This window comes from Eptesicus fuscus, chromosome 22 (genome assembly GCF_027574615.1).
Source record: "Eptesicus fuscus isolate TK198812 chromosome 22, DD_ASM_mEF_20220401, whole genome shotgun sequence".
Lineage (NCBI taxonomy): Eukaryota > Metazoa > Chordata > Mammalia > Chiroptera > Vespertilionidae > Eptesicus > Eptesicus fuscus.
The window spans coordinates 11,299,479-11,319,741 of record NC_072494.1 but is presented as its reverse complement, the minus strand read 5'-3'; the positions used below and the strand labels follow the sequence as shown (position 1 = coordinate 11,319,741).

Genomic DNA, 20,263 nt, shown 5'->3' with positions numbered 1-20,263 from the left:
GTGCTCGGGCCTGCGCTCCAACCACTGAGCCAGGGCTTGAGTATTTCATTTTATTGTCTTGCTTGTGACTTGTGGGGCCTGGTTGCCTCTCTTGCCTTTAACTTTTATTACGTGATTATATACATTTCAGGTGTACAGCATTGGAATTCAACAACTGTGTACACTGAAGAGTCATCACCCACCCCCCAAGTCTAGTTATCCAGCACCACGCCATCGACCCTTCCCCCTTCTCCCTTCCCCCGCCCCCACCCACGCCCACGTCTCTATCTTTTTAATGGTGCTATATTAGCTGAGCACCAGGTATAAAACTGAGAAACTCACAGAAAACCCGAAGAAAGAATAAAGATATGACAGCACAGGAATGTAATAGTAATAAAAACAGAGCTATAACCGATGACAGACAAGTCATCTGGGTCTGGAGACGAGGATCTGCCACGTTGCAGGAGGTCCGGCTAGGCCTCCCTCCATCGCTCTTTCCCACGAAGGGCCCCGGCCCACAGCGCACAGCGCCTGACGGTGAGGCGGCAGGAGAAGGCCCGGGGGGCCCCGGAGGGGGGCTGTCACTCCACAGGGCCAGGGCCGACGGAGACGGCGTGTCCAGTCCATTCTAGGTACCAGCTAAGAGTGGGTGGTTGGTTGGTTTGTTCTTACGTGATTCGTGGGCAAAAGCTGTGCTAGTGTATTTGTCCCAGGGCCCACTCCGTGGAGCTGTGGGATTTAAAGAAGCAAAACAAGGCCATTGAAGATCGAGTCTCATCCCGGGCGCCCACCCTCCGTACCTGCTTCTTGCCCGAGGCAGGGCTGTGCACAGGGGCTCTCTCTCCTAACGGCATCCCGAGGGCTGGGGTGCTCCACTGCTCCCTCCCCAGCTCCAAGCCCTGCTGCCTGCCCCAGGGACCCGTGCCCAATGCCGGGGCCCGAGGCTGACAGAGCCCCCGGACACGGTCTGTCTGAGAGGCGAGCAGGCTGGGCAGGGCGTGCAGAGGCCCGAAGAGCTTGCTGGGCACTGCCCTGATGTCAAGTCCTACTTCCGCTCTGATCTCGTTAGCGTGGGTTCATTCCCGGGTAGAGATGGGCATGAGCAGGTCCGGGGCGCCGGCTTTCTCTCACAGGCACAGGGAGGGGGCTGGACCCTGAAATTCCCCCTTCCAAATCCCAAATGTCATTGTCGCTCCGCCACACACCTTGAAAAACCCAAATGTCTCTCTTTTTCCCTCCCTCCCGCCCTCCCTTCTTCCCCCGCCTCTCTCTTCCCCCTCCTCATGACTGAACTGGCTTGACATGCTTAACAGCCCCCTCTTTGCCACTGACTTTCCCTTAAGAACCATATGTCAAACCAACATGCCAACTCCCTGGCAGTGTCAGCCTCTGGTGACCCTGCCCCCGGAGCCTGCCCGCTCACCACAGCCTGCAGCCCCACCCTCCCCGCCTGGCCCCTGACCCCCTGGCCCCCCACTGAGCAGCTGGCAGGGCTGGGAGTGAGCTGGGGGCACCCCCCAGCCTGCAGTTTTCTGCTTTATCTCAGAATCTCCTTTATCCCTGGACTTTTCCCTCCTGTCTCCTATTCCACACCCTGCCCTTGGCTAACCTTTTCCTTCTTCCCCCTTCATCTACCAAAGGAAGGAAACAATAAAAAAAATAAATTAAAAAAAAACCAGAAAAATATAGAGGAAGTATTTGGGCGTGGGACCGTGCTTATTGAGATGTATGGGCTATAAGAGAAATTGCTTCTCACTCTTCTGCGTATCAACCTGGAAGGCAGATAAACTGAAGGCAGATATCTGGGTCCATGAACTCTAAGATTCCGAATACTTGATTTTTCTTTAAAAAAGTAGCTTAAAAGCCCTGACTGGTGTGGCTCAGTGGATAGAGCATCGGCCCTCGGACTGAACGGTCCCAGGTTCGATTCCAGTCAAGGGCACGTACCTCGGTTGCAAGCTTGATCCCCAGCCCTGGTTGGCGTGTGTACGGGAGACAACCAATTGATGTGTCTCTCACATTGATGTTTCTCTCTCTCTCTCTCTCTCTCTCTCTCTCTCTCTCTCGCTCTCTCTGTTTCTCCCCCTTCCTTCCACTCTCTCAAAATATCAATAGGAAAATATCCGCAGGTCAGGATTAACAACAACAAAAATAGTAGCGTAAAGACTTCTCCCATTTCTCCTCTGGCCCCTGTGCACTCCCATTAAACTCTTCTCTCCTTAAGATCCTGGTCTTTATGAATCTGTCCCTACCACACTGGTGTGTGTCTTTTCTGAAGCATTCATTTTCCTGACTGATCTCGCCCCTTTGTTGTTGTTGTTTTTTTAAAATATATTTTTATTGATTTCAGAGAGGAAGGGAGAGGGAGAGAGAGATAGAAACATCAATAATGAGAAGCATTGATCGGCTGCCTCCTGCATGCCCCTTACTGGAGATCAAGCCTGCAACCCGGGCATGTGCCCTTGACTGGAATCGAACCCAGGACCCCTCAGTCCACAGGCCGACGCTCTATCCACTGAGCCAAACCAGCGAGGGCTGATCTTGCCCCTTTGGAATAATGAATCCCATAGGTTTAAGGTCACAGCCTGCTTCCCCGTAAGGGTGCTAACTTTGTTTTATCGAGCTTCTAGGGAGCTTCCTGGCATACGCAGATCAGATAAACAAGTTGTCTCTCTTTTTTACATTGAGATTTAAGAATTTCCCTGCCGCCCCCCCCCCCCCACCCCCCCCGCCCCCTGCCGCGCGCGCTCTGGGCTTTTCCAGGGCAAAGAGTCCTACGTGTTTTTCTTGGTCTTCATGGTACAAACTCGCCACCTCTGACCATTTTGGGAGCTACAAACCCTCCTGGGCCTAGTTACACCATCAGAACTGCATCTGTTTCCCGGAGGAAACCCTTCCTGCCGCATTTCACTCACCACCTTCAGACCGGACACCGGGCATACTTTCGGCGATACAGCTCATCCACTCTCTCCAGGTACCAGGTGCCTGGGAAAAGGCTGGTTGTGTCAGCAGGGGGTGAGAAATTCACTGTGGAGTAAGAAGAGGCAAGACTCAAAACGAGCTACATGCGACTGGGGAAGAGAAAATAGTAACAGGGACGCCTGCAGCTTCATGGGACGCTCTCCGGGCTGTGTTGCAAGGAGCCGCGAGGTCACCTATATGCCCAATAGAGCACGGGACCAGCAGGAGGACCAGAAGCAGAGCTGGTCCAAAGTCTAGTCCACAGGATCTGGTCTATAGGACCTAGTCCCTAAGGCTGGGCTATTAGACACTTTATTACAGGAGTATGACCTCCTCCTTCAGTACACACGGCCTTCCTCCATTGACACAGTCATCATGTGCTTTTTGGGTCACTGGGACTTAGCTTGAGGTGTACCTCAGAGCTTTCCATTTCCTACTAGACACTTCCTTCTGCGCCCTAAGCTCTCTGGCCCGGATTTATGATAGTATTTCAGAGTTTTGTCCAAGAATGTTCATCTCAGAGGTCCCATTTTTATTTATTTATTTTTCCTTTGCTCTATCATGTCCCGTTCCAGATAAGACTGACGGCAGTTCCACCTAGGTTTTCTGGAACATTCCAAATCCCATAGGTTCGCTCTCCTTTTCAGACCACGGTACTAACCATGTATCTCAAGATTTGCTTCAGAAAATACAGTGACTGTGGTTTTAACATCACCGTCTGGTCTCTCCAGTCATACCTCTAGCTTTAGTTTACTTTTCTTTTGTTGCTTTGTGGGGCCGTATTGTGTTTTTAGGTTTGGTAGGGAAAGAGGGCAGTTGGGTGGAGACAGTCAAGTTTGCTCAAAACTTATTTTAATGCACTCATTTATTTAACTTGTTTGGCAATTCTGCAAAATTGGCATGATCTTACTTTATGTTTTTATTGACTTCAGAGAGAGGAAGGGAGAGGGAATGAGAGAAACATCAATGATGAGAGAGAATCATCAATCAGCTTCCTCCTGCATGCCCCTCACTGGGCATCAAGCCCCCAACCTGGGCATGTGCCCTGACCGGGAATCAAACCATGACCTCCTGGTTCATGGGTTGATACTCAACCACTGAGCCACACCGGCCGGGCAGAGTTGGCATGATTTTAGACATGAGACAACTGAGGAAAGTTCGATAATTTCCCCAAAGATAAAGAGCTGGTGAGTGTCACAGGCCAGTTTAATTTGAATATCTAGCTCCAATGTCTGGGCTCTCTCAATGGTTGCACAGATGGTATTTTCAAAGACCATACATCTGGCTTGCATGGGGCTACACTGCTCCGTACCCCGTTTTGGTGGTTAGCCACATTCTATACTGAGAAGCCACGTGCTGCCTGCTACCTCTTCCCAGCTCTGTCTTTTGCTCCCGCACCCCATTCTTGCCCCTTGGCCCCTAACAGACCTTCTCCCAGTCATATCTCAGAGGCACCTTCCCCTTGGCCCACTGTATGCCAGACTCCTGATGAATCCCTGGCTCTCAGCCTCCGGCCTAGACTCGGAGAGAAATTGCCTTCTCCTTCTCTCTTCCTTACCCTTGTGGAAGAATTGTTCTCTTTGGTCCATTATTTTCGTGAACTCCTCGGGAGACATGCGCTTCCGGGAGGCCAGGCGTTTTGGCAGGTCTGACAGACTAGACACCAGCTTTTCCAGCGGCGAGCCTGGGAAGCAAAAGCAAGATTGGTAAACCGGCTTCACCGTCCTGGTCACTGCTACCAGCCACCAGCCCAGTGGAGAGCAAGGGTCGGTGGGAGCTCCCACCTGGGGGGACAGTGCACTGCGTGTGGCTTGGAGTGCCAGGACATGATAAAGGCCAGCAAACACGATGCTGGCAAAACACAGGGACGGACAGCACTCATCTAGCCAAGGGTACATCTCACGCGGCGTTTAGATGCGCGACTTGCACTGCGTCCGTCATAAAACAAGCAACAGCTACTTACTGGGCATCGCAAATCCGCCCACTTCTCTTTAACCGGCGGCAACCAAGCCATCGTTACTCTCACCTGGACTGTTTGCTGGACCAGCTTGCCCGGGTTCCCCACAGCTACCTTTGTTCCAGGGCAGCGCTTCCAATACACAAATTAGACAAATGTGCTCCACGGCCTGAATCCCCTTAGGGGTTTCCTTTGTTCTCAATCACATTATTCGGGGCGGGTGGGAGCCTCCTTGGCGGTGAGGCAGGACACTGTTTCTTTACCAGATGACTCTTACCAGAAGCTCCTGGTAGAAAGACAGGACTCACCTGGAGAAGCATCCTGGGAGGCGCGAAATGAGAAGAAACTTGCTGCCAAGCCTGAGCCGTAGGAGAAGGCGCCGATCCTGGAGCCGGCCAAGTCTTGGGCAGAGTGACTGCAGGGAAAGAAACCAAAACCCAGAAAACACACCAGCATTGTATTCTGTGCTCCTCATGCGCAGCCGCCCTAACAACTCAGTCTAGTTCACCTCTTGCCACTGGGAACGGGTTCCCAGCACTCACACAAAGAGGGACGTTTGGACTCTGGGGATGGGCCCAGAAGGAGAAAAATATGCCAGGAAGGAAGCAGCTAAAATCCAAGGTGCAGAAAGCACAGGGCGTATAATGGAATTTCTCCGCACCCCTGAAGACACGGTGAGTTCAGTGAACTCTGTAGGCATCTCCGCGTGGAGACCAGACCACTGGACTCACCTGCAGGCTTCCGCATTGACTGGTAATGCTCTCATCCCCTCATTAGCAATAATTTCACCAAGTTTATTTATCTTAAAATATATTTTTGTTGATTTTTAGGGAGAGAGGAAGGGAGAAGGATAGAGAGATAAACATCGATGAGAGAGAAACATCATCGATCAGCTGCTTCCTGCATGCCCCCTACTGGGGATCGAGCCAGCAACCGGGCATGTGCCCTGACTGGGAATCGAACCAGTGATCTCTTGGTTCATGGGTTGACACTCATGAACAATTTGTCATGTTGTTGACAATTTCGCCAAGTTTATATATATATGCATCTCCTAGATTATATGCATGTACTATATGTATAGTACATGTATTTCCTTCTAAACCTCACAACATAGAATGTCAACAGAAATAACAACATTTGAGCATCTGTTGAGCGTTATTACAGTTCTAATTGCTTTAGACATTTAACACTCATCAAAACCCAAGAAGGTACATATTGTTGTTGCACATATTTTATAGATGGGGAAAGGGAGACACACAGAGGTTAAGTCTTTTCCCAAGGTCAAAGTTAATAAGTGGCAAAGAGATTGGAACCTAGGTTGTGGACTCTAAAACCAGACTCTCTTAACCAGGGATCTTTACTAAGTATAGAGATTTTAAGTGGAGGAGATAAAAACATGCATAAAAATTCCTCTACTTTCTTGCTGTATAGAGTAGCTCTTGCACATCCCTGGACATAATACGTGAACTTCACTTTGGAGATGACTGTTCAATATTGATAGTAAACCTCCTATACACACCTTTAAAATAAGTTTTTTTTTCACCTCCCTCCATCCCTCCCTCACTCCCTCCCTGCCTTCCTCTCTTCCTTCCTTCTTAAAAAAAAAAAAAAAAATCCTGCACCACAAGAGGACCCAGGCGTGGTTGACCGCTGAGGCCGTGGGGGCGTGGGGAGGCGGGCCAGACGCAGTACTCACTGGGACAGAAGTGAGGCCAGGCACCCATACAGGGAGGAGGTGTACGTGTTCCCATTGTGCGTGGAGAGGTAAAGAGAGGCCTTGGTCTTCTTGTTGAACGTGTCCAGAGAGGCCTTCAGGAGAGCTTTGTCCAGGTCCTTGTTGGTGTAGGTGTCTTCCAGCTTTAGCCCCCTGTGAGGCAGCCAGAGGAACAGGCCAGGTGAGAGCCCCAGGAGGGGAGGGAGGCAGCTCTGGAGGGGAAGGAACGCTCTGGAGCAGCGGTCGCCAACCTTTCGGACCTCACGGACCACTGGTTGGCGACCGCTGCTCTGGAGGGAAGACTCCGGGGCACATGCATTTCGTTTTGTTTGTTTTTAAAAATAATTCTTTATTGTTGAAAGTATTACATATGTCCCTTTCCCCCCATTGACTCCCTCCAACTCACCTCCTCTTTCCCCCACCCTCCCTCTGAGATTCCGCACTCTGTTCCATGCTTCCAAGACTCTGGGTCCATTCTGTTCATCAGTTCATTTTGTTACTTAGCGGGGCACATGTTTTTATTATAGAACTAGCTTTCCCGTTGCAGGAAAATTCCTGCAATGGGATTTCCTGCTGCACTCTACCCCGCCTCCGTTCCTCCCTTGCCACCCGCCTTGCCTTCTCCTCCGGCCCTCCCGCATTTCCCTTCGCCCCCGGCCCCGCCCCCGCTCCGCCTTTATCACCTGCCTCACCTTCTCCTCCAGCCCGCCCGTGTTTCCCTTGGCTCCGCCATTGTCGCCCGCCTCCGCCCGGCCCCGCCCTTGCCGCCCGCCTCACCTTCTCCTCCGGCCCGCCTGCTTTTCCCTTCGCCCCCGGCCCCGCCTCCGCCCCCGGCCCCGCCTCCGCCCCGCCCTTGCTGCCCACCTCGCCTTCTCCAGCCCGCCCGTGTTTCCCTTCGCCCCCGGCCCCGCCTCCGCCCCACCTTTATCACCCGCCTCGCCTTCTCCTCCAGACCGCCGGCGTTTCCCTTCGCCCCGGCCCCGCCTCCGCCCCGCCCTTGTCACCGGCCCCGCCTTCTCCTCCAGACCGCCCGTGTTTCCCTTCGGCCCCTGCCCCGCCTCCGCTCCGCCCTTGCCGCCGGCCCCGCCTTCTCCTCCAGCCCGCCTTCGTTTCCCTTCGCCCACGGCCCTGACTTCGCTCCTCCCTTCTCCTCCCCCAGCCCCCCTGGCTTGCTTGCTTCTTCGAAGCTTTACTCCTCTTTGCAGCTCTTGGCTTCTTTCGACACTGTCTTGATATGCAAATCAGCCGCCATCTTTGTTGGGGCAATTTGCATACTCGTCCTGATTGGTTGGTGGGCGTGGCTTGGCTGGTGGGCGTGGCTTAGGTGTAGCGAAGGTGCGGTCAATTTGCATATTTGTCTATTATTAGATTAGATAGTTAGAAATACAGAAAAGTGCAAAGATGAAAATGTCCCTAATAGTCTACCATTCAGAGAGAGCGCTTAGGTCATATATTTTGTGTGGGATCTATCTCTACTTTTATACTGATCCTCACAGGTTATTGGAAAATAATATCATTCTTACATTCTGTTTAGCACGCATCCTTAACTGTTTTTTTTTTTCCCTATGGCAATAGATCACCTTCTACAACACGATTATAAAGGCTGCAAGAATGGGTCATGATAGCATTGGCCCTGCATTGGCCCATCTCCCGTTCCTGTCCTCACTAGTTAAAGCAACTACTCGAAAAACCTACATGTTCTTTTAAACACGTGGCATCACTGAGCCAGAAGCTATGCGTATCGTTAAGCCCTATATATGCTCCCTGTTTTCCTATTACTCCCCAAAACCCTTGTATCAATATCCACTAATTGCCCATTTTCCCGTAGCCTCGTCAATTCTGGGCATTCAAATTTCAAAAAGGCTCCACAAAGAACATGGCAACCTGTTCAACTTTATTACCAATGAGCATGCACATTTAAAAATATGATTATGTGCACTTCTTTTTTGAGGAAATTCCTTATCCATATCCTTGGCTCAGTTTTCTACTAAAGTGCTTATCTTATTATTGACGAGATTTCATATGTTAAATATATTAGGTTATTGTCTTTGTATGTTCGAATATTTTTCATGGAGCAGGTCTCGTAAGCGGTGTTTGTGATCATGTTGGTGTTTTGTTAGTGACGGGGTAGTAGTCGTTTGCCATAGGGGCAGATATTGCTGGCATATTACAGCGCCTGAACAGTGACCGAGAAGAAAGGGAACGTTCTCTTCTTAGTGGGGACCCTCCGTATTGAAGATTCCTTTTGTTCCTAAATATCTTGGAGTCATGCATCAATAAATGGCATTCTTCCTGCCTTATTGACCTCTAAGAGGGTGAGCTGGACTACCTCGATTTTGTAGATGGGAAAATTGAGGCAACAAGCAAGACATTGATGGAGTCCACGGTGAGTGAGAATTAGAGTGGACACTGGCTGAGTTGCTGTCCTGTACTGGGATTGTTTCTAGGTGTTTCTGTCCATACAAACTGTGAGAGCCTCTAGGCCAGTGGTTCTCAACCTTTCTAATGCCACGACCCTTTAATACAGTTCCTCATGTTGAGGTGACCCCCAACCATAAAATTATTTTTGTTGCTACTTCATAACTGTAATTTTGCTACTGTTATGAATCATAATGTAAACATCTGGTGTTTTCCGATGGTCTTAGGCTCTACAGCAGCGGTTCTCAACCCCCTGTGGGTTGAGAACCGCTGCTGTAGAGCCTAAGACCATCGGAAAACACAGATATTTGATGGAGTCATGCATCAATAAATAGCATTCTGTGTGGGATCTGGGGGACTCCGGCAGGGCTGAGAGGACTAGGCGCCGCCATCTTGTAGCTATGGGTGCCGCTGTCTTTGTGACAGAGTAACGGTTAATTTGCATATTACCCTTTTATTAGATAGGATAATCCAAGTTGCTGGCAAACTCCCTGTGCTTCTGAGATAAAGGATCCTATGTGGACAATAACCCATTAACCCATGTAAGACTTGGTGTCATTTCTATTGTTGGAGGAGTGTTTTTTTCCCCCACAGGAGTGGCTGGTGGCCCAGACTCAAGGCTCGAGGAAGCCTCCTCCTTCCTCACCCCTCCTGGCCCTCTGGGCTCTCCACAAAGAGACTCACCGGAAGGCCTCCAGCCCCTTGTAGTGGCTGCTCTGAGTGTCGCTGCTGGCCGACAGGAAGTCATTGTACATCAGGCGAGCCAGCGATTTCTGGACCAACTTGCAGAAGGGTGAGTGGAAGATCATGAACTGTAAGTCATCCAGAGTGAAGGTTCGGTCGTTGCCAGCTGGGAGAGAAAGTGTGAAAACAAGGAGGTGACACGATAGATAGGTAAGCCACTTAGACCTTTGCTCCAATATCTAACTGTGCCGAGGGACGCCGGCCCCGCCTCCAGCAAACACTCCTGAGGTTTGCTCCTTCCCCTTGCAAGCACTTAAATAAACACCCTACTTACACAGAAAGAAGGGAAAGAAACAACTAGATTCCTCCTGTCTGCTATTGCCAACCTGTGTGAAAGCGAATTCCTCCCCATCAACCCTGTGTCCTATAATTTTCTCTCTTGTCAGGAGGAGGAAACAGTGCCTACAAAATACAAAGTTAAGTTATGTGGCCAAGGTCACAGCTCGAAAAAAGGTTGGCTCTGGATTCCTGTTCCGATGTCTCTCACTCTACACTTCAGACAGTTTCTCTCACTTGAAGAGAAGGGCAGTGCACCCTCTGCCCTTAGGGGGAAGTTTACAAATTAATTTTACATTTTTAAAAATATATTTTATTGATTTTTTACAGAGAGGAAGAGAGAGGGATAGAGAGTTAGAAACATCGATGAGAGAGAAGCATCGATCAGCTGCCTCCTGCACACCCCCTACTGGGGATGTGCCCGCAACCAAGGTACAGGCCCTTGACCGGAATCGAACCCGGGACCCTTGAGTCCGCAGGCCGACGCTCTATCCACTGAGCCAAACCGGTTTCGGCGGAAGTTTACAAATTAGTGCTGACTCCCAGGCAGCGTGTTCAGATTCCATGTGAGACTCTGGAGTAAAATTAGAATGCCATAGAACTGAGAGGAGGCGGGAGCAATGAGCGAACAGCGGCGTGCAGCGGGTGGGCAGAGGCGGAGGTCCAGGTTGGCTCCTCACCCGTGGGGAGCAGCTGGGCAGCTGGCATTGCACCCACTGCAGGGGGGAGGGGCAAGAAGTGGCTTCTGGTGCCACCCCGACAGCATCCATGCTCTGCTGCTTTAGCACTTGCCTTTTCCCTCACTGAAACCTGCCATTTGCAGGTGCCCATCTGGGCATGGCTAAACAGGTAGGAACCCTTTTTATTTTTTAAAAGTAGGTTTTTCTTGCCCTGGCCGGTGTGGCTCAGTGATGGAGCATTGGTCCTCACAGGGTTGTGGGTTCGATTCCCAGTCAAAGGCATGTACCGGAGTTGTAGGTTTGTTCCAGGGCTGGTCGGAGTGCGTGTGGGAGGCAACCAATTGAGGTGTCTCTCACATCAATGTTTCTCTCTGTCTCTCTCTCTCTCTCTCTCTCTCTCTGTCTCTCTGCCTCTCTCTCTCTCTCTCTCTCCCTTCTCTCTTTCATTCCCCCTAAAAAAATCAATGAAAAAAATATCCTCAGGTGAGGGTTAACAAAAAAAATAAAAGTAGATTTCTCATTATTTCTAAAATAAAATTTGTTTCTTTTCTGATTTTGAAAGCAGTACCTATATTTTTTAGAAGACCATCTAGAAACTGAAGGTGAAAATAAAGTCAACTTGTAACACTACCATCCTGGGGGAAATCCCTGATGACAGTATACTGAAGAGACAGGCAAGATTTTCCAACACCAAGCAGACTTCAAAAGGTGGCAAGCGACCAGCCAAGAGTCCAATCACTCCTGACTTCAGCAGCAACACATGCTGGGCCCAGCAGGATGTGGTTACTCGGACTCATCACAGTCCCTCCCCAGGTGGCTGACACCTGCTTGTTTCATACTTGTGGCTTTGGCCTAGATCCATGGTCGGCAAACTGCGGCTCGCGAGCCACATGCGGCTCTTTGGCCCCTTGAGTGTGGCTCTTCCACAAAATACCATGGCCTGGGCGAGTCTATTTTGAAGAAGTGGCGTTAGAAGAAGTTTAAGTTTAAAAAATTTGGCTCTCAAAAGAAATTTCAATCGTTGTACTGTTGATATTTGGCTCTGTTGACTAATGAGTTTGCCGACCACTGGCCTAGATTGTTTATTTAGCTCGAGTTAGAGGCAATTTTCATACTTGAATTTGAATGACTTCCCATTGGACTTGAGCATGGTCCCAGGGAAGGTGTAAGAAGAAGACATGAAACAATTCTCTTTAAAAAAAATTTTTTTTTAAATTGATTTCAGAGGGGGAGAGGGAGAGAGAGATAGAAACGTCAATGATGCCCTAACTGGCTTGGCTCAGTGGATAGAGCGTCGGCCTGCAGACTGAAGGGTCCAGGGTTCGATTCTGGTCAAGGGCATGTACCTTGGTTGCGGGCACATCCTCAGTAGAGGGTGTGCAGGAGGCAGCTGATCGATGTTTCTCTCATCGATGTTTCTAACTCTCTATCCCTCTCCCTTCTTCTTTGTAAAAAATCAATAAAGTATTATTTAAAAAAAAAAAAGAAAGAAACGTCAATGATGAGAGAGAATCACTAATTGGCTGCCTCCTTCAGGCCCCCTCTGGGAATCAAGCCAGAAACCCAGGCATGTGCCCTGACCAGGAATCCAACTGTGACCACAGCCAGGCGAGCAAATCCTCTTGAGATCATTTTCCGAGGAGAGACGAGGCCTTGTCCGAAGCGTTTAGGACAAACTCCTGGCCCCGTGTGCAGGGAGCCCCGCTTTCTGCCCTTGGCGCCCCATACCTTGTTTCCACTGGTTCTGGATTTTCTGGCGGTAGACTGTGTAGCACCGGTCCAAGGCCCGAATGTAGCACTGGATGGAGAGCTTCCCGTCCACCATTGGGTATTCCGAAGCCCCATCTGGTTTATAGAAATCGTACACGTTCTCCATGTGGGTTCCCCGAAGCCCTGGCAAGACACACACTGGGATTCAGTGACTGCACAGAGCAGCCCGCGTGGAGCAGAGAGGATGGGAGAACTCTCCCAGCCTCCTGGTCTCCATGTGTCTCAGGCCCACGCTCAGGCCCACTCAACGTCCTCACATGTTCAAAGCAGTAGAATATTTTGTTGCTCTTACATAAGTGAGATTCACGCTTCCCTTTCCACGCCTGTATGGGCTAACAAAACCCGGAGGAGATGCCAAAAGTCTCAAAGGAAAGTCTTACTTTCCACCCAATAGTCATCTCTCATCTTCAATGGCCAGCGTACGTCCTTGTTAACAGCATCACCACCGTTTATTCCACGCATCCCTCTCCCAACGTGTGATGGTGCAAAAGCTGAAACCCCCCTGGTCCCTCTCATCCCTTCCTCCCTGCCCTCTGCTCCCCAGTCCCCCGTTAGACGGCAAGTGGCAGCCTCAAATCCACCCGTCAGCCCTGCACAGTAGGTACGCCAGGCCCATCTGGGGTCAGGAGCTATGCCTTCGGCCGTGCCGTGCACTGTGCTTGGGCACCAGGCATCTGCAGGTTTACAAACCTCTCTCAAGCACCAGCGGGGCCTCGGGCCCGATCAGCATTGCCACGGCTCCGGCCCCCCCTGTGGGGCGGGCGTTGCCGCTGGGATACACTGCGATGTCTCCACAGACCACCATGGCATAGCGACCTGTAGTGAGAGACCAGAAATAAGTATCATCACCATCAAGTCTCAGTAGACGGAGCGCCTCCCGTGTGCCAGGCTCAGTAGATTGAGCGCCTCCCGTGTGCCAGGCACGATTTTCGGTGTTGGAGATAGACTGGCAGACAAAACCAGAAATCCCCGCCCCGGGAGCTTGGGTTCTATGAAACCCATCGTGACACATTTGAAATGCAAAGTCAAACTCAGTGTCCAGGCCAGGCGTCCTCAAACTGCGGCCCGCGGGCCACATGCAGGTGTTTTTGCCGTTTTGTTTTTTTACTTCAAAATAAGATACGTGCAGTGTGCATAGGAATTTGTTCATCTTTTTTTTTTTTAAAAAAAAAACTATAGTCCGGCCCTCCAACGGTCTGAGGGACAGTGAACTGGCCCCCTGTTTAAAAAGTTTGAGGACCCCCTGGTCCAGGTGCTCTAGCTGTAAAACGCTCAGTTTTTCAGAATTCCGTTCCTGAATTCAATGAGCAATTTATTAATTGGCACTTTTGGAGGTCATTTAGCTTGGTACCCGTCCCCTTCAGCACTCTGTGGCTGAAATTCCTTCCCATAGAGAGCCAAGGGGTAGGGAGGGGAACTAACATTGGAAAGACTAGCTAGACATCAGTTATCCTCCAAGAACCCTGAAAGCCACCCAATGAGGCAGAGACCACCTACATGCACAGAGGAAGACACTGCCTTCCAGAGAGACCAAGTAACCTGCTAAGGTCTCACCCCTAGTGAATACGGCATTGGGTAGTCCAGCCCGGTTCTGTCTGGATCCTAAGCCATGTGCTCTGTACAACTTGATAGTATTTTTATTTGGGAAAGGGGTTTATGTTGAGGAACCACATGTAATGTAGATGATCATAGTGACTACCTCTATAATAGTGAGACTATTACTCAGTGAATAATTGTTGTCTTGACTATTATTTGTTCCACTTTCATCTGATAGTAGTGCTCCCCTTTCTCCACCCCAAAAAGCACACCTACTTGAGCTTCAGGGGACACGTGGCAGTAAATTTAGCATTCTATCTGCTCCGTAAGGAAGCCCCTAGGATTTATTCCAGGGCTGGATATTTGGGGCCTGAAGCACTTAAGTCACTGTCCAGAGCCACACAGCTAATAATGGCACAATAAGGATTCAGTCAGGATTCAACCCAAATCCACTGAAACCCGAGGGCCTTCTCTTAAGAACTGTAACAACTCCAACTCTGATCCCCACAAAAAATTATTTCCCCCAAATATCTATATGTCTATGTCTATATCTCTATCTATCTATCTATCTATCTACCTACCTATCATCTATCTGTATTTAGAAGCCATTAAGGAAAAAAATCAGTAAATCTGACCACGTAAAAATTAACATCTTCAATCAGAAACAAACTCAAAAGACAAACTGGGGAAGTATTTACAATACTTATAACCAACAAAAGGCTATTTTTCTTCTTTTATAAAAAGTCTTGTAAAAAAGACAAAGAATATAATAGGGAAATGGCCAATAAATATCATTAAAATATTGAAGTTCTCATAATGAAAAAAAGCAAATCAATGACACTATTATTTTACTTATAATATTGACAAAGATTAGAAAGTTCGATAATATGTATCATAGAAATGTACTTTAGTACGACATTTTGAAGAGCAATTGGGCACATTCTATTAATCTCTTAAACCAACACAACACAACATATCCTGCAATCCCATGTCTAGAAATCTGGTCTTACCACACATTATCACAAGCATGCAAAACTTGTACAACACTCATGAAAACAGGATCGATAATTGCACAAAACTTGCAACAATCTAAATATCTGTCAACATGGGCTAATTCAGGAAAGTTTGGCACATTGACGAATAGCATATTATGTAGCTTTTAAAAGAGCAGAGCAGACCTTATGTATATTGATATAGAATGACCCCGAGGACATCATAGAGATGGGGACATCATAGAGATACTATACATGACATATGTATAATGTTGAAAACGAAAACTGAGTAGATAAGTTGTACTTGCAGGGACATAGGAAAAACCTGGGAGAATTCACAGAAACTGTTAAATTCTGGAAAGTGTTAATAAGGCGTCCAAAGGGAACTTTTCTTTTTATCACTTTACACACTTTTGTGTGTGTGTCATGTTTTTTTAAGTACAATTTTCAATTACTTTCATAAAAAAAAGGTAAGAAGCCCGGCCGGCATGGCTCAGTGGTTGAGCGTCAACCTATGAACCAGAAGATCATGGCTTGATTCTGAGCCTGAGCACGTGCCCAGGTTGCGGGCTCGATCCCGCGTGGAGCATGCAGGAGGCAGGCGATCAATGATTCCCTCTCATCACGGATGTTTCTATCTCTCCCTCTCCCTTCCTCTCTGAAATCAGTACAAATATATTTTAAACAAACAAAACAAAACAAACAAAAAAACCCTGAGTGTTCAGCCTCCAACCGCAGCCCCTCTCTTACATAAGACCTCCGGCAGCACCTACCATCCCAGGAGCTGGACTCCATCCAGTTGGCCGCGTTGAAGAGAGAGGCGGTGCCCCCGTAGCAGGCATTGGTGGTGTCGATGCCCTCGATGTCCGTGTTGCCCGAGTCCTGGAAGAGCTCCATGAGCACTGTTTTGACGGCCTTGGACTTGTCGATGATGGTCTCCGTGCCCACTTCCAGCCGGCCCACCGAGTCCCAGGGGAGCTCCGTGCGCTCCATCAGCTGCTGCACCACCGTCAGGCACAGAGAGTTGATGTCCTCCTTGACGGAGCAGAAGCCCATGTGGGTCTGGCCCAAGCCCACCGTGTACCTCCCTGCTTCCACGTTGTTATACTTCTCCAGGTCGGTTTGGTCCACGTACTGGGCTGGGAAGTACACCTCCAGGGCCAGGATGCCCACATCCTTTGGCCACGTGTTCGTTTTGGCCAAGGGGACAGCAGGGAATGTAGAAAACCTGCCGGGGAAATAACAATCAAAATCCCACTGATGGTCTCCAGCCAGTTTCCTCAAAAAAAAAAACAACAATACAGTCCTGGCTGGTGTGGCTCAGTTGGTTGGGCGTCGTCCTGTGCACCAAGAGGTTGCAAGTTCGATTCCCGGTCAAGGGCAGAGGCCACGGGGGTGGGGGGTGGGGCGACCGAACAGGGAAGGATACTTGGAGTGGAGAGTGCAGGGCGGAGGGAGACGACACCTGAGAAAAAGCAGGCGGGGACCACGAGGTGGCGGGCACAAGTCTTCCTTGGTGTTAAAGGCAGCGAAGTGCATCTGAGATGGGAGGAGCCCTTAGGCTGCCTTTAGAGCCGTGCAGGTTGGATTAGGGGGGATAGACAAATAGGAAAAAGAACCCCATAGAGAAGATTCGTAATGCTGCTCAGGCCCCGGAGGGTGGGGATTCGCTGTGAATATACCAACAAGGCAAATGTGGCCGATGATGCCAAGATCTTGGCCCAAGAACATCAGCAGGAGGGGCAGGTTGGTGAGGACTGAGGTTGGTTTCTTGGTGGGCGGCCAAATGCTGCTTATTGAAAACAAGCCAACCCACGTCAGTCCCTCCCTCGCAAACATCAAAACAGGTGACATTCTGAGCATTCGGAGCTGGGACATTGGACCTGTACACGGGGCCGGAGGGGGAGGAGAGGGGGGATGGGGAAGCGTGTGGACGATGGTGGAGAGTCCAGAAGAAAATAAGAAGGTTAGAGAGTGTCACCTGCCCCACACATCCATCCTCCCAGGCTCCCCGGGTGCCAGGCAAGGGGAGGCACCAGATCGAAGTCGTTTCCTGGAGCACCCAGAGAATGCAGTGTGCAAGTGGCAGGAAAGAAAGGGCTACTTCCAGGGTGCAGGGTGGCTTCGGGGTCCTGGGGGACTGGCTGTAGCTGGGTTACCATCCATGCTGGGAGACTTGGGCCAGACTGAGCAAGTTCACAAAGAAAAGGAGAGAAGCATAGGTGCTTCTGCGCACAAGCAGATTGCACACACGTGCACACACATGCACGCACACGCACACGCACACACACACATCTTTACATCCCCTTTTGCCCTTTCATGCAATCAGAGGGCAGAGAAAAGCACCTGCTACCCTCGGCCCTTTTGAATCTTGCCGCAGTGACTTGGAGCAGCTGGGTTTGCTAACACTGCCGTTGGCACAGAACCCTGAAGGTCTTGGCAGGGGCTGTGGGCAAAGGTGGGGACGGTGGCCCTTGCTGGTTTGGCTCAGGGGACAGAGCGTCGACCTGCAGACTGAAGGGTCCAGGTTTGATTCCGGTCAAGGGCATGCCCCTTGGTTGCAGGCTCAATCCCTGGCCCCGGTTGGGGCGTGTGAGGGAAGCAGCCAATCAATGTGTCTCTGTCACATCGATGTTCCTCTCTCTCTCTCTCTCTCTCTCTCTCTCGCTCTCGCTCTCGCTCTCGCTCTCGCTCTTGCTCTCCTTTCTACTCTCTCTAAAAATCAATTGGGAAAATATTCTTGGGTGAGGATTAACAACAACAACAACAACAAAAAGTTGGGTACGGTGGAGGAGAGAATGCTGTGGGCCCCGGTGCTGAGGGGTGTGACAGACGGCCTCATTTACAAGCAGCAGGTGTCAGAGTTTGAGACGCTGGGACTCCAGCTGGGAGGGGCTGTCCCTTTAGAGATGAGGAACCTCAGACCCCAGAGGTTAACTTGCATAGCTAAGGCTGCGAACACGCCTTGCCAACCTCTGACCTGGGTTCTGTGAGCTTTTCCTTGAGGCAGGCCCTCTGCCTACCTTCTGCTGGTTCCGGGACACGACCCTGAGAGCGAGCTGGACTGTCCCTGGGAGCCGCGGACTCACCTGTGATGCGCGGCGGCGGGGAGAAGGCGGGCAAGCACGGCAGGTGCTCCCTGGAGCACCCTCGTCAGTTGCAAGACCCGCTTGGCGGGAGTCAGCAGCCGCTGCATTTTCAGAGGAGCGAGCAGAGAGCCGGCAGTTCACAGCCAGTCCTGGGGAGAGGTGCCCCATCCGGCTTTATAGAGCCCCAGACTGCTGCCCCCGGAGGTCACGCCCCTGCGTATCAGGGCTCAGCTGGCTGCCTAAACTGGGCCAAAGGTCTCAGCGCAGCAGCAAGTCAGAGGAAAACATCCTCCCACACGCAGGGAGTCGTCCTGCTGCCGGGCATGTGCAGGGGAGGGTAGGTAGCTCCGAGCCCTCCTTTCTCGGGCTCTGGGGCAGCCTGATGGGTGCCCAGCCGCCTCTTCAGGGTCTGACGCTCCTGGTACCGCGTCCTAGGGTAACCACCTGGCCAGTCTCGGACCCTGGCTCCTCATCTGAGTCCCTCTCACTTGGTGGCCCAGAATGCTCTCCGTGGAGTGAGCTGTTATTATTTTAATGTATACTACGCATAATAATAAAACATATTTCAAAACCCAAAGGAATGAATCTTTTAATAGTAGCCCTTTGTGTAGTTGCCAGTGGGTATTGGCACATAGGCAAAGGGCTGGCATCGGCAAGGGTGTGGAGCCCGCTCAACTTTTCCTATCTGTTTTTTTTTTTTTTTTAATCCTCACCTGAGGATATGTTTTTATTGACTTTAGAGAAAGAGGAATGGAGAGGAAGAGAGAGAGAAACATCAGTGTGAGAGAGAAACACCCATCGCCCCAGCTGGGGATCAAATCTGTAAGCTAGGTGTGTGTGCCTGTATCTGAGCCGCTAAACGTGGCTGAAGAAAAACACCACAATGTACTGGCTGATTCCATCTGCATTTGCGGCCACACATCGGGTGCCCCTCCGCAGGCCTGGCTCTCAACGCTGCACACCCCCCCCCTCCCCGCCCCCCCCCCCCTCCCAATCTGGCTCTTTCCTGCACTCACTTGCAGATTCTGCTGTGGGAGGGAAGCGCTGAGGATGCCGGGGGTTTGGTTAGTGGTTAACCAATCTCTCACTTGGCAGGACTTGCCTTTTGTGATTGCCTGGGGCGACGTTCAGACCCACAGTTTAGTGAGGGAGGAGTCTGGGGCTTGTAGGTAATCTGATTAGATGGTTATCTAATTAAGTGAAAGGTCCTGAGAAAAGTAGGGGAAAGGGTGTGGAGTCTGATTGAATTTCTCAGAACAACAACACGGGGCAGTGGGTGTTTTGCTGTCTCTCCGTCTTCACCAGCCCAGGTGTGGCCTGGTGCTCATGATATCATGCAGGGGACAAAGCTTAGCAAGACGAGGTGCAGATCCACGGAGGGAGGGTGCCATGTTTGCACAGGGAAGACACAGTGATTCTCAAGGAACCAGCCTGGCATCACCTGGCATCCCTTCTCTGGCCTTTGGCTGGCTTTTGGCTCAGATCAGAGGCAGAATAAATTTCATCTTGTACCCACTGGGAAACTCTTTTTTGTCTGTGTTTGGTTACGGGGAGGAGGATCTAGAGGAAAAGTCGGGTAATAATCCTACAGAGTAAACAGGATCAGAAAAATGAACCGGAGATCTTCCAGTGCACGGGATGGCGCTCAACCAACTGAGCCACGCCAGCCAGGGCTCTGAGATGGTTTTTAATTATAAAAGGAAGGTAGACTTTGCCGAATGCTTAAAAAAAAAAAAAAAAAAAGCCAACTGAGATAACCACGTGAGGATTTTCCTTCATTCTATTAATATGACATAGTACACTGATGGATTGATTTTCTTGTGTTGAATCCTGCATTCCTGGGACAACCACCTCTGGTTTTAATTAGCAGTGCTCTCGTGTCTAGTGAGGTTGAATATCTACTCGTGTGCTCATTGGCTCTTCGTGCATGTTTTTTGGTTAAGTGTCTGTTCACTTCCTTTGCCCATTTAAAAAATAATCAAGTTGCCGTCTTACTGAATTGCAAGTCCTTTCTCAGATCTATGTTGTACAGATATTTTCTCCCATTTCATGACACGTCTTTTAGCTTTCCAGCAGTGCATTTTAAGAGCAAACGCTTTTAATGTGGACGGTAATTTATGATTTTTATTTTTCTTCTGTGGTTTTTT

General features: G+C 50.1%; 1 protein-coding gene across 3 annotated transcripts; it reads right to left on the bottom strand.

Annotated features, from left to right (window-relative positions):
- Positions 1–350: 350 nt before the first annotated feature.
- On the bottom strand, positions 351–18,631 carry HMGCS2 (3-hydroxy-3-methylglutaryl-CoA synthase 2). Of its 3 annotated transcripts, XM_008147237.3 has the most exons (10): positions 18,117–18,631; positions 15,801–16,255; positions 13,190–13,315; positions 12,458–12,622; positions 9,714–9,879; positions 6,594–6,764; positions 5,206–5,312; positions 4,499–4,624; positions 2,895–3,006; positions 351–708 (listed from the first exon to the last, which is right to left on the bottom strand). In XM_008147237.3, the coding sequence occupies exons 1-9, from the start codon at positions 18,221–18,223 to the stop codon at positions 2,900–2,902; spliced, it is 1,530 nt and encodes a 509-aa protein (XP_008145459.2). In that variant the 5' UTR covers positions 18,224–18,631; the 3' UTR covers positions 351–708; positions 2,895–2,899. The 3 variants fall into 3 exon arrangements, with proteins under 3 accessions (XP_008145459.2, XP_054567507.1, XP_054567508.1); XM_054711532.1 differs by lacking the exon at positions 12,458–12,622; XM_054711533.1 differs by lacking the exons at positions 12,458–12,622; positions 13,190–13,315 and having other exon boundaries at positions 18,117–18,630.
- Between the last annotated feature and the right edge of the window lie 1,632 nt (positions 18,632–20,263).